Genomic DNA, 13,444 nt, shown 5'->3' with positions numbered 1-13,444 from the left:
CCACGCTGTCTCCTTGGAGTGGCATCCATGGGAATTAGCCGTGGCTGGAAAGCATTAGTTGCCCAATCATTCTAAGATGTGCTGCAAAACCACCTTTAATGTTTTTCCCCTTCTTTCTGCCGTCAGTACGTTAGGATGCCCTAATGGCAGCACATGTGTGTGAGCAGGGCTGAAAGATCCAGGGCACACATGCACACACACCCCTCTCGGAGCTCAATTCTCATCACCCAGCAGGGACTCACACAGACACACTGGCCCAATCATTCCACACAGCAAGCATTTTTCTCCTCCAGAAGTGAGTGGGCTGGGGAATGCCCAGGCCTGTCTGGACACTTCCACACCAGTGGACTCTCAGGGGGACGGGAATCAGCTGCCACAGCTGTCTTCCCAGGCCATGGCCCTATCCCCTGAGTGGCGGGAACCCGGGAGAGAGCAGAGGGACACGGCTTCCACCCCGCTAATACACACAGGCACACACCCACCCCAGGCTGGGGAGAATGCAGGCCAGGCGGCCAACGTCAGAGGCTGACCAGTCGTGTCCTGTCAGGAAGCGCACAGCCTCTGAACTCACCCAACCAGAGTCGTTACTGTATTGTTCTGGACACAATCGGATAGACCCTGAGCCAGCTCCAACTCCAGGGCAAGGGGTGGTGGGGAAACGGTCGCCACCAGGGTCAGGAGGACAGGGAAGGGGAAGCGGCTTGGAGGCTGGGTCTAGGACAGGACAGGAAGGGGCCGCCGCCAGGGCCGGACCCCCCACTCCACGGCATGCGTGGAGCTCCGAGCACGTGGTCCGCGCAGGAAATCGCTGCGGTGGGGAGCGGTCGCTAATTCTCCTGCGGGCTGGCGGGATCTCGGACCCTCGTTGGGGAGGCTGGGGGTCGGGTTGTGGCGCAGCGGGCAGAGCCGGTTGCCAATGAGGGCTTAATAAGGCCCGGGCTGAGAAGGGAACGACGGGATGACGGAGGGAGTTTGGGAGGCAGCCTCCTTCCCCTCCGCCAGGTTTCTTTCTCTGCAATCTGCGCGAAGAAGTCAATCGCGAAACGGCCAAAGTTCGTCTTCACATCCGAGAAGGGAGGGAGGAGGAAGGGATGCAGGACTAGGAGCACAGGTCAATTCACAGATGCGCGCGGCGGGACAGGGGCCCAAGAGGAATCGGGACGCCGGGGGTTCTCGTTCACATTAGAAGCGCCTGCACCCCAAGGATAGACATTTTTCCGAACCCACCCTCCTGCCTGAGCTAGAGAGACGGGCTGCAAGCCGGGCTGGCAGGCCCCGGGGTCGGATGGAGCGCCCCCATCTGGAGGATCCAGGCCCGCGGGCTGAACCCGGGAAACTTCCCCAGTGCGTCCAGGGACGCGTCCGCGGTGGTGACGACCACAGGCACCTACTGGGCCGCAGGCGTCGATCTCCGCTGAGCCTTCCTCCCATCCCACCCACCTTAGGTCCCCGAAGTCCGCAACACCAGCCCCGGCTAGAAAGCCAAGGGGTCTGGGCGTCCCGCCAGCGCGCGTTCCCCTTCACCTGTACAGGTGAGTGGGCGCCCCGCGGTGCCTCTCTTTGGGGCGAATCCGTCCCCAGTGCTCCTTCCTCCCTCCTTCCACGCCTGGAGCCCTAATCTTTCCCCTGCTTCTCCCAAGCCTCCTTTCTCGGCTTCTGGACTCAGGCCCGAAGTCTCTGAAGTGGTGGAATCGTCTCTGTCCCCCATTCCCCAGCCCTCCCGTCTAGTCTCCTGTCGTGCCTTCGTCGGGACTGGGGCCCGGCCGGACCGAGTAGGGTACTCACAGGGTAACGGTGCTGTTCGGCAGAAGGCCGGGATCGGGAGGCTCCGGGAGGTCCCCGCCGCCGCACACCACCCTCCTGCGCGCCGGGTTGGGGGCGCCGCCGCTGAGCCCCTTCGGCCGCTCCCCCGAGCACTTGCAGCTGCGGATGGGGACCGGGCAGCCGGGTGCGCCCCGAGTCTCGGGCGTCAAAAGCAGCAGCCAAGGCAGCAGCAGCGGCAGCAGCAGGCGCGCGGGCGCCCCCCGCATCCTGCGTCCCGCGGCGCCCATCAGCCCATCGCCCCGCGGGGACCCACAGCGCCAGGGCTAGTCTGCGCGCCGGCCGGAGGGATCCGGGCGGGCGAGAGGCGTGCTCAGCGGGGGCCCGGGGCGCCCGAGGGCGGGGCGGGGGGCCCTGGGCGGAGGCGAGCCCCGGGGTCCCCGCCGCCGCGCCCCGGGGACATGTCCGGCGAGCGCCCCGGCGGGGAGGACGCGGGCGCGGCTGTCAGCGCGGCGCTGACGGCCCCCGGCGGCGCGGCCCGACTCTCGGCGCCGTGCGCCCGGGCCGGATGAGGCCGGGCCCCTCTGCGTCGCCTGCTCGCTCTGCGCGGGGCTGGGACCTAGCGGATCGCGCCGGGCTCCTGCCGCCGCCGCCGCCGCCGCCGCCGCCGCTCCGTGCCATGGATGGAGGCAGCTCGGCGCGGCGCCGCTGCCGCCGCCTCCAGCCCCCGCCCGCCCTCCCGAGAGGGCGCCCTCCCCTCGCCAGCTCGTCCGTCCGCGAGGCCCTAGCGCCTCCCGATGAGCGGTCAGGCCGCTGTCCTCCTCCTAGTCGCCGCCGGCCCGCCGGGGAGAGGCCCCGCGCGTCCCCCACGCCCGCCCTGACCCTGGACGTCTCCCGGCCGCCCCTCTCCCCGGAGCTGAGGTTCTTCCTCTCCACAACCACAGCCAACCGCTAGCACTTCCCACGGAATCCTGCCTCACTCTTGCCCGTCCAGCCTGCACCCCGATGCTTCTGGGGCTTTCATCGACCCGCGGGCTTGACCAGAGATGTCCCTGGGTGGGAATGAACTTTGTACCCCGCTCCAGGGTTGCTGAGACTCGGCTTCCCCTGACCCCTGACCTGGTGGGCCAGGCTGGAAGCCAGGCGCTCACTCTCGCAGCCCTGCTCCAGTCAGCGCAGGATATATACAAGCTGGAGACGAAGGAGGCTCTCGGATCCTCCGGGTGACCTCGCCCAGCGGGGGTTTCATGTCATTGGGCCAGGAGGGGTCAAAGGCCGAGACAGGTCAGATCTAGGGGCCTAGCTTTTCCACAACCCTGTGCGTGCGCAGGCGCGCGCGTGTGTGGAGGGCGGGGGGCGTGGGTGGGTGGGAATGAGCAGAACTGAGAAGGCAAAAGCAGGGATTCCCACTGGCTGTGGTAAGAGCACTGCAGTGAGTCAGGAGGGCCCGGTCTGGGCGGCTCTGACTAAGAACACAGCCCCTAACATCGTGGGGTGTCAAATCTCCGCAGTCCAAAGGGGCCCTTCCGCCCCCTAGTTTGTGACTGCAAGTTTTGGCCTGAGAATGAGTTAGTGGGCGGGGGCCACTCAGGTGGCTATGAAAACTCTCAGTGAGTCTTAGAGGGGCTGGAATGCAGGCTGGGAACCCGGCTGGGGACAGAGGGTAGCGTGAGGTGTGGCCCAGTGAGCCTACGTCCTCAGTTTCCCCACGAAGGCGGCCTTTTCTGCCACTTAATAGCAACTTTGCGGTGGAGATGCAGGCTGCTGGGGTTTGGGGGACCCCTGAGGCGAGCCCCCTTTCCCCCTCCTCCGTTGGGCCACCAAAGTGGTCTCTCTGATGACTGCCGCCTTCTCTGGTGCCATGGGTGTGTGTGGCACCTTTTCCAGCACGGTGGCCTGTCAGCGGGGTTCCCCCCACCCACCCCCTTTCCTGGGAAGGGTTTCTTTCCCTTGTGTGGGCGGCAGACGCTGAGCCCAGACACGGACTTCTTCTGGCTCCACAAGCCTCTCCCAGTTGCAGGCTCTGGTTCCTTCAACTTCCAAAGATAAATAAATAGTGATTGCAAATGGAGCAAGGGAGAAGGGGACGGCCCCCCTCCCCCCAGCAGGAGCCCTCCTCAGGGCGGCGCAGGAGCCAGGCCTGCATTCCTAGGAAGGGTCGTCACAGAGCCACGGCCCACAGGCAGGTCTGCCACCGGCCCTCCTGTTCCCAGGCCGGGGAACTTCTCAGAGAAGAGCAGGGGACGCCTCGGTCCGGGGTCACACAGCCCTCCTGTCATTTCTTCTTCTTTTTTTTTTTTTTGCTCAGCGGAGACACTCTAAGTCCGGAAAGGAATTCCACTGCAACAACCGCTCTCTGAGGCTGAATCGAGGCCAAATGACATTTAATGAGGCAGTGATTCCTCACAGGTGGGAATGAGGCGCGGGGTGGAAACAGTTGCAAAATGCTGTCCTGTCCTGCTGGTCATCCCTTTTGATCTCTCTTCCCGTCCAGAAAGGTGATGGATGAGCCGTAGAGACAGGGTTGGGGACTTATCCTCCGCTTCCTTTTTTTGCATACTGTTTTCTCTGAGCCACTCAAAGCTTTCCCCATGAGAAACCTTCCTGGTTATCTGTTCTCAGAGATACAGGCTGGAATGAATGAGTTGCCTGCATGTGCTGAAGTTTGTTTGGGATAGAAAGATGACTCAAGCTGAGCTCCCACCCTCATGACATCTGGTTAGGAAGCTGGGCCCTGGCCCTGATGGTGTGGGATAACCTCTTCATTGAACTCGGGATAAGGTAGTGTGATACAGGGAGAAGGCTGAATTAATCCTGCCTGAAACAAAATGGGGGGTGAGGAGGCCTGATCAAAAATGTTAGTCCAATCTGGGGCAGAAATGTAACTCACCACAACTCACCAGACCATTGTTGTCCCCTTAAGGGCCCTGGGGCTCGCACCCTCTAAGCCCTCTCTCAAGAAGCTTTCCTTGGGACTTTCTGGCCTGATCCCTGGTAGGGGAACTAGAATCCAACGTGCTTCGGAGCAACTAAATCTGAGTGCTGCAAATAAAGAGTCCGTGAGGCGCCACAAAGATTCTGCGTGCTGCCATGAAGACCCGACTCAACCAAATAAACAAATAGAGGAAAAAATGTCCAAAAAAAAAAAAAAAAAAAGACAGAGTTTGCCTTTGCTGGGTGCTAGCTGCTGGCTAGCCTCTCTCTTGCCTCCACCCGCAATGCTGATCCATTCCCCTTCGTCAGGCAGTGGCTGGGGGAGCTCTTCTCCCATGATTGACCAGACCCTCCATTGGGGGCAGCTGAGAGTGGAAGATGGGGGGTCACGATCTGTGTCCCCTTCCTCCAAGCCCAGAGCAGACCAGAGCTAGCACAGGGCAGCCAGCGTTTACTGAGGGCTTGTTATGTGTCGGGCACCTGCAACTACCTTTTAGGAGAATTAGCTCATTTTGTCCTCATACCAGGGTGAAGATGGCTGTTTTAGTGGACAGAAGGGGAAGAGGCACCCTGAATAGTAAACTTGCCCAAGGATACACAGCCCGGAAGTGATGGAAATCAGGATTTTTAAATATAAATGTATTTATTTGTTTTGGCTGTGCTGGTCTTCACTGCCATGTGGGCTTTTCTCTTTTTTTTTTTTTTTTAATTTTATTTTAATTTTAAACTTTACATAATTGTATTAGTTTTGCCAAATATCAAACTGAATCCGCCACAGGTATACATGTGTTCCCCATCCTGAACCCTCCTCCCTCCTCCCTGGGCTTTTCTCTAGTCACAGCAGGTGGGGACCACTCTCTAGTTGCGGTGCTCGGCTTCTCTCTGCGGTGGCTTCTCTTGTTGTGGAGGACGGGCTTTTGGCGCTTCAGTAGTTATGTTTCCAAGGCTCTAGAGCATGGGCTCAGTAGTTGTGGCACAGGGGTTTAGTTGCTCCGTGGCATGTGGAATCGTCCCAGACCAGGGATCAAATCCATGCCCCCAGCATTGGCAGGTGGATTCCTTTTTTTTTTTTTAACTATTTTTAATTAAAAAAATTTTTTTTATTTTATTTATTTGGCTGCACCAGGTCTTAGTTGTAGCTTGTTCCCTGACCAGGGGTTGAACTCGGGTCCCCTGCATTGGGAGCTCAGAGTCTTAGCCACTAGACCATGAGAGAAGTCCCGGCAGGTGGATTCTTAACCACTGGACCACCAGGGAAGTCCCAGAGTCCAGTTTTAACCACCGAGCTTTATAATTTCTGGGGTAGGAAGGTGCCCTCAGTAATCACTCCAAGAAATCCCCTTACTTCTGCTTAAGGTTGTCTCATTTTGATTTTCTGGCCCTCTCTGAGCTGAACCTTTACAGACATCCACCCCCCAAACCATAGCTAGTGGTGGAATGGGGATACCCAGTCCTTATTCTTCTAGCAGAGTCAAGGGAGACAGAAACTTTCCCAAGGAGCTCCACACCTCGGCTAGAAGAGAATAGTCTCTAAAGACTATGAGAGAGACTTCCCTGGTAGCCCAGTGGTTAAGACTCTGAGTTGCCCATGCAGGGGTCTTGGGTTTGATCTCTGATCAGGGAATCAAGATCCCACATGCCTCGTAGCCTGTCCAAAAGATAAAAATATATACATTTTAAAAAATAAAATAAAGGCTATGAGAGATTATAAACACATATAGAATCAGAGCTCACAATATCCAACACCTCCCAGTTCCAGGCCCTGGTCTCTTCTCCTGGCCGTCAGAGGCCCCACTCAGGATGTCTGAATTTAATTGTTAGTTTTTCCAGTTCCCTCTGTGCCTTCTCATGCCAGAGGCAGGATCCTAACAGAGACCCAGGATAACAGTGGATAAGGTCATGGCCCATAATTGGATCGATAATGCCAGCATGACTTTTCTCCAGGGCGCCATTAATTTAGAAAGACATGGAGGCTCAGAGCCTGTGAACACCACCCCTTTATCCCACCTCCCCACCAGGAAGGCTCTCTGGGGTGGTCCTCTGAGCTCTGTCCTCTCTTCCTTGTCCTGAACTTCCCCGTGGGGACTCTGCTAAGCCGCCCGTCCTGTTGAACTCTGACACTGAGGGTTCATGGCAGAGTGCTCATGCCTCAACCAGAAGGAATGAATAGGAACTATGGGAAGCTACCCAGATAAGTATTTGGACCTCTAAGGACTTCCCTTCAGAGATCGACCTCGCCCCTACGAGGTGCCTGTGTATACTTTAGACCCTCCTACAGGAGGGACTCATAATCTCTGTCTCCATGAAAATCTGACTCACCCTTTAAGTGAAATGATGGATGACTTTCTGCACCATGACTGTGTCATGCTTAAGAGCATGAGACTGAAGCTAGTTGCAAATCCCAGGCTCTCCATTTTATTGGTCTTGTGACTTTGGGCAACTCACTTAATCTGCCTTGGCCTCAGTTTTCTCATCTGTGCAATGGGGTGAAAAAATATTTACTTCAGAGGGCCTTGTTGATGATGTCAGTTACTTGTCAAAGGTGCCTGTGTGATATACTATAACAATAGGTTTGGTCTTTTAAACAATGAATGAATGGATTTTCTTTTCTTGCCTGTGCGGGGTCTTTGTTGCCGAGTGAGGGCTTTCTCTAGGTGCGGGGTCTACTCTCCAGTTGTGGTTCATGGGTTTCTCACGGCAGTGGCTTCTCTTGATGCAGAGCACAGGCTCTAGAGCGTGGACTCAGTTGTTGAGGCTCACGGGCCCGCTCCACGGCATGTGGGATCTTCCCAGACCAGCGATGGAACCCGTGTCCCCTGCGTTGGCAGGTGGATTCTTAACCACTGGACCACCAGTGAAGTACTGTATTTGGTCTTCATGTCCACCCATTCCTGACCCCCAGCTCCTAAAACCCTTGGCATTTACTGAGGGACAGCAGTATCTTCTGTTACTCGTCTGGGTTTATGCTCAGCTGAGTTTATGCTAATGAGGGTTGTACTCTTAGCCTCAGGATGGGGGCTGGTCAAGACATCTTGAACAATAAGATTCAGAGAGCGTCTGGGTTGGTGAACAGTCACGGTGGCGGGAGGGAGCCCACCCAGGATGGGCATGGAAGCTCCATGCCCCACCCCCCTGCCCACACCCTGCCCTACGAATTGCTTCCACCTGGCTGGAAGTGGAAGCGATGAGTTGTATCCTTTTTTTTATATATAATTAAATTTATTTATTTTTAATTGAGGGATAATTGCTCTATAATATTGTGTTGGTTTCTGCCATACATAAACATGAATCAGCCATAGGTATACTTATGAGTGATATCCTTTATAATAGACCAGCAAATGTGAATAAAGTGTTTTCTTGAGTTCCATGAGCTGTTCTAGCAAACTATAGACTTGAAGAGGGGGTCACAAGAATCTCTGATTTATAGTCAGTCAGTCAGAAGTATGGGCGCCCCAGGACATCTGAGGTAGAGGCAGTCTTGGGGAACTGAGCCCTTAGCTTGTGTGGTCTATGTAAGGTAGTCAGTGTCAAAGTTGAATGAAATTATAGAACTCCCAGTAGGGGCTGAAGAATTGGAGAGTCGACTGGAGTCAGAAAACACCCCAGGGACTTCCCTGGTGGCCCAGTGGCTAAGACTCCGTACTCCCAGTGCAGGGGACCTGGGTTCAATCCCTGGTCAGGGAACCAGATCCACAGGCCACAATTAAGAGTTTGCATGCTGTAACTAAAGATTCCACGTGCCACAAGGAAGGCTGAGGATCTCATGTGCTGCAATGAAGACCCAGTGCAGCCAAATAAATAATAGTAAATTAAAAATAAAACAAAACACCAAGCCTGACACATTCACATGCTCAGTCAATGTCAATAGGCCGGCTGCTGTGTTTCTTATTGGAACCTGCTTGGTTTTGTCCTGTTATAGTTCACTGTTTACCTATTTCACTCTCCCACTAGAACAGAAGGTCTAAGAGGAGGCTATTATTTTCTTTATTTCTAGGATTTCCAGCCTGTTTTAGTGACCAACGAATAGAAGAGACATTTAATTAACTTGCTCAGCAAAGTGTTCCTGAGTTTTTAGTTATTTAAACAACAGTTACTGGGCATTTACCATGTGCCAGACACTGTTTCGAGCACTGAATATACAGCAGTCAGTGCATAGACGATAAAGTCCATGGTTTCGTGGAGGTAATGTTATAGCAGAGGGAGCCAGATAATATGTAAGTAAACCAATGAATATGTTAATCTAGTGGGTGAGGAGAAGATCAATGAAGCAAAATTAAACAGGGTAAGGAAATGGGGGAATGGAAGCAACCTAAGTGTCCATCAAACGATGAGTATATAAAGAAGATGTATATATACAATGGAATACTACTCAGTTGTGAAAAAGAAGGAAGTTTTGCCACTTGTAACCGCAGAGTGAACTTGGAGAGAAGTACACTAAGCGAAATAAATCAGACTGAGAAAGACAAATACCATACAATAGCACACTTATATGTGGAATCTAAAAAATGTAACAGACTAGTGAATATAACAGAAAAGGTGCAGACTCACAGATAGAACAAACCAGGGGTTATCAGTAGTAGGGAGAGGGAAGGGAGGAGGGTCAATATAGGGGCAGAAGAGTAAGAGGTACAAACAGCTACATATAAAAGAAACTCTGAGGATATATTATGCAATGTAGGGAATATAGCTAATATTTGGTAATAACTATAAATGGAATATGGGCTTCCCTGGTGGCTCAGCAGTAAAGAATCTACCTGCAATGCAGAAGACGCAGGAGACCCAGGTTCGATCCCTGGATCAGGAAGATTCCCCCCCGCCCCCCGAAGGAGGGCATGGCAACCCACTCCAGTATCCTCGCCTGGAGAATCCCACGGACAGAGGAGGTAGGCCACAGTCCATAGGGTGGCAAAGAGTCAGACATGACTGAAGTGACTGAGCATGCGTGCATAAATGGAATATAACCTTTAAAATTGTGAATCACTATATTGTACACCTGTAACTTATATACTATTGTACATTAATTATACTTCAATTAAAAAAAAAAAGAGGTGAGGAAGACCTCTCTGACAAGGTGATCTTAGAGCAGAATTCTGAAGGAATGAGGGAAGAGGCCCAGGGATTTGGGGGGACAGGGCAGCACGGTGGGAGGTCCCCAGCTGTGACCCATCAAGGAAGAGCCAGCGACAAGTGTGGCTGCCCTGCCGGCAGTGAGAGGGAGGGAAAGAGGGTGGTGGACACGGTATCCTTGACCTCAGGTCTAGATCACATAGGGCGTTGAAGGTCACAGGAAGAATGTTGGATTTTATTCTGAACGAGAAGAGAAGTCTAGAGAGTTTGAAAGGAGGAATGACCTGATCTGAGCTGGGCTTTCACATCTCCTCTCTGCCTCCTGTGTGGAGGATGACTCTGCTGGGAGGACCACGGGGCCCGGAGACTGGCTCGGAGGTCGGAGTGACAATTCAGTGGGTGAAGGAGGTGGTGAGGGAGGTGGGGTGTGGGTGGAAAGTGCGTCCAGTGGGATCCCTGACACAGTGAGTGGAGTGAGAAAAATCTGTCCAGGAGGGCTTAGGCTGTGAGAATGGAATCCCGTTTATGAAGCTGGAGAAGACTCAGGAAGGGTCAGATTTAGGGAGAAAAATCAAGCGTTGGGTCCATCACTCTTTGGACCTGGGGGAGTCCAGCTTGGTGCCCTCATGGAGTCGATGGGCCAGTTAGGAGAGGCCGGGATGGACACGAATGGGTGTCCAATCACACACCGTGATGAGTGCTGGGAAGGGAAGGGGACCTTCAGGAGCCCCACGGGGGCGGAGGACCCTGAGGGGGTCAGCACAGGCCTCTGAGGAGGTGACAGTTCAGCGGCCTGGAGGATGATCAGGCCTGGGGCAGGGAGGAGCTTGGCGCCATGGGCTCAGGACAGATGCCTGTCCCTGTGGGGAGCAGGGGCAGGGAGGGTGGATGAGGGCCCCCTCCTGCTCCTGCCTCTCTCCGGCCAGCCCTCGAGCCCCCCGTGAGCTCCTGGGCGCCCCAGAGCTCGGGGACACTGTGTCTCTCTTGCCCGGGATCTCCCAGGGGGCCTCTCGTCAGGTCAAGGTTCGGGGGGCTTTCCTGGTGCCCATGACGCCTCACTTCCCGCCTGGTGCTGGGGCTCCTTGGGGCCCGTGATGGTTGTTTAGATCCTTCTCCCCCACCCCCCAGCCAGGGGCTGCTCCAGCCACAGCCTTTCTGCTCAGAAGCGCCGAGAGGATGGGGCCGGGACCCAGGCCCAGGCCGGCAATCCCTCCCGGAGCCCTACCAGGGTCAGAGTATTCAGGGTCTAGAGGGGTGGAAGCAGCTCTGGCCAGAAGAGTGTGTGTGAGTGTGTATGTGTGTGAGTGTATGTGTGTATGAGTGTATTGTGTGTGTGAATGTGAATGTGTATGTGTGTGTGAGTGTATGTGTGTGTGTGAGTATATGTGCGTGTGTGAGTGTATGTGTGTATGAATGTATTGTGTGTGTATGTGTGTGTGAGTGTGAGTATATGTGTGTGTGAGTGTATGTCTGTGTATGAGTACGTGTGAGTGTATGTGTGTGTGCAAGTGTGCGTGCGCGAGTGTGTGTGTGTATGTGTGTGTCTGAGAGACAGTGTGTGTGTGTGTATGTGTGTGTGTGTGAGGTATGTGTGTGTATGTGAGTGTGTGTGTATGTATGAGTGTGTGTTTGTGTGTATTGTGTGTGAATGTATGTGTGTGTGTACGTGAGTGCGAGTGTATGTGATGTGTGAGTGTATGTGTATGTGTGAGTGTGTATGTGTGTGAGTACATGTGAGTATGTGTGTGCAAGTGTGTATGTGTGAGTATGTGAGTGTATGTGTCTGTGTGTATGAGTGTGTGTGAGTATGTGTGTGTGTGCATGTGTGACTGGGTGTATGTGAGTGTGTATGTGTGAGTGTATGTGTCTGTGTGTATGAGTGTGTGTGAGTATATGTGTGTGCGTGTGTGACTGGGTGCGTGTGAGTGTGTATGTGTGAACGAGTGAGTGTGTGTGTGAGCGTGCGTGTGTGGTGGGGAGGGCTCACTGGCCACCCGCCTCTCCGTGCTGGGCGGGGGCGCTCCGTGGCGCCCCTGGGTGGGCCCGGCTCTCGGGACATCTCCCCCACGGCGGCCGCCCCGTGCCCTGTGGTGGGCAGTGTCAGTCCCCGGTCAGTCTCCGCACCCCAGGGCCGAGGCTCGCATGTCCGCCCCCGTTGTACCCCAGGGAGGCTGAGGCAAACAGAAGAGGAGCAGACAGCTGGTGGTGGAGGATGCGGTGTTATTCTGGGCAGGCGGGGAGGTGGAGGACGACCCAGGCTGGCCTGGCAATGTCTGGGGTCACCCCCCGGGGCTCCGGGCTGGGTGGGGGGTGATTCTTCCCCTTCAAAGCCTGTGGCAGGGAGGCCCAGGTTGAGGCAAACCTCAAACATTTGTCTAGAGCCGAGCCTGCTTCCAGCCCTCACCACTATTTACAAGAATTATTTTTATCAAAGGAATACACACATATGGTGAAGAAGTGGAACAGCGCGCAAGAGCTTGTAAAGAGAAGCAAGGCAGGGCCTCTTTCCAGTCCTCCTGCTAGCGGCGGCTGGCGGCAGCTGTGACCTGGTGGTCCTCCTTAGACCTCTCTGCTCTTTGTGGACGCAGCCTGGGAAGGAGGCCTCGGGGGTGGGGTGGCTTTCTGGAGCGGCCCCTCCCAGAGGCGGTCCTTAGATTCCCAAGCCCGATCCTCTGGGTCACTGTCACCTCTCCCAGCGCCACCGCCCCCTGCCCGTAGGTCACTTCCCGCCGCCTGCAGCGCGTGGGAAGCCCCTCCAGTCACAAGGGATCTCAGAGAAACGTCCTTACTCACACAGCCTGGCAGAGTAGACTTCTTTTTCTTTTTTTAACTTCCCTGACCAGGGATTGAACCCGGGGGCCCTTGGCTGTGTTAACCACTGGACCTCCAGGGAATTCCCTAGATGTCTAACTGGCTGGAAAAGTTGGGTTTTGCCTGGAACCTCGATTCCCGGCAGCAGCTGTCCTCTTGGTGCCTGGTGGGCCCGTGGGGCTGGGGTTGGGGAGGCTCTGGAACTGGCCCTTTGGTGTTTGTCTTGTCACCTCCCTCTGCTTCTTTGTTCCTCTCTGTACTCTTCTTCCTTCCTTCCTTCCTTTCTTCTTCTTCTTTTTTTTTTTTTTAGTATTTATTTGGCTGCCCTGGGTCTTAGCTGCAGCGCACGAGATCTGAGATTTTCGTTGCAGTCTGTGGGACATTTGGCATGTGGGATCTTCATTCCCTGACCAGGGATTGAACCCGGGGCCCCCTGCCTTGGGACCCAGGGGTCCTAGACACTGAGCCACCAGGGAGGCCCCCTTCTGTGTGCTTTTCTCTCTCCTTTCCTCTCCTGTGAGACGGTGTGGAGTTTTGGTTTCACTCTGGGCAGCTTTTGCTGTTTTTGCGCCCCAGTCTCCAGCCGGCTCTTTCATTTCAAGCTAGGGGAACAGGAAGGGGAGGCTTGGGTGTCTATCCTGGGCTGGCTTCAGAAGGGGAACCTGGCCTTAGCATGGCCGCCATGACCCTCCCAGTGTCAGACCCCTGAGGGGAGCCTGTCGGGCTCTCAGGGCTTTAATTGCCTCTTGGAGGGTCCCCTTCCTCAGCCTCAGAGGCTCCTGTTTCATTTCTGAAGGAAGGTGGCAGTTTCCCCCGCCTCGATTCCCCCCCACTTCCATAGTTATCTGCTCCGTCCATCAGCGCTCCGCTC

At 55.1% G+C, this 13,444-nt stretch overlaps 1 protein-coding gene across 2 annotated transcripts in view; it reads right to left on the bottom strand.

The window, feature by feature from the left end:
* Positions 1-2,193, bottom strand: part of ADGRA2 (adhesion G protein-coupled receptor A2) — a 36,873-nt gene extending 34,680 nt beyond the window's left edge. For both annotated transcript variants that reach the window (XM_086380205.1, XM_086380207.1), the window contains exon 1: positions 1,786-2,193. In XM_086380205.1, coding sequence (XP_086236331.1) covers positions 1,786-2,051 — 266 coding nt within the window. In that variant the 5' untranslated portion in view covers positions 2,052-2,193. The remainder of the gene's footprint in view (positions 1-1,785) is intronic.
* Between the last annotated feature and the right edge of the window lie 11,251 nt (positions 2,194-13,444).

This window comes from Bos grunniens, chromosome 27 (assembly GCF_055505025.1).
Source record: "Bos grunniens cultivar Pamir isolate PY7600 chromosome 27, Bosgru_T2T1.0, whole genome shotgun sequence".
In the NCBI taxonomy this organism is placed as follows: Eukaryota; Metazoa; Chordata; class Mammalia; order Artiodactyla; family Bovidae; genus Bos; species Bos grunniens.
Note: the sequence above shows the minus strand (reverse complement) of the source record. Positions and strands in the feature narration are given on the sequence as shown.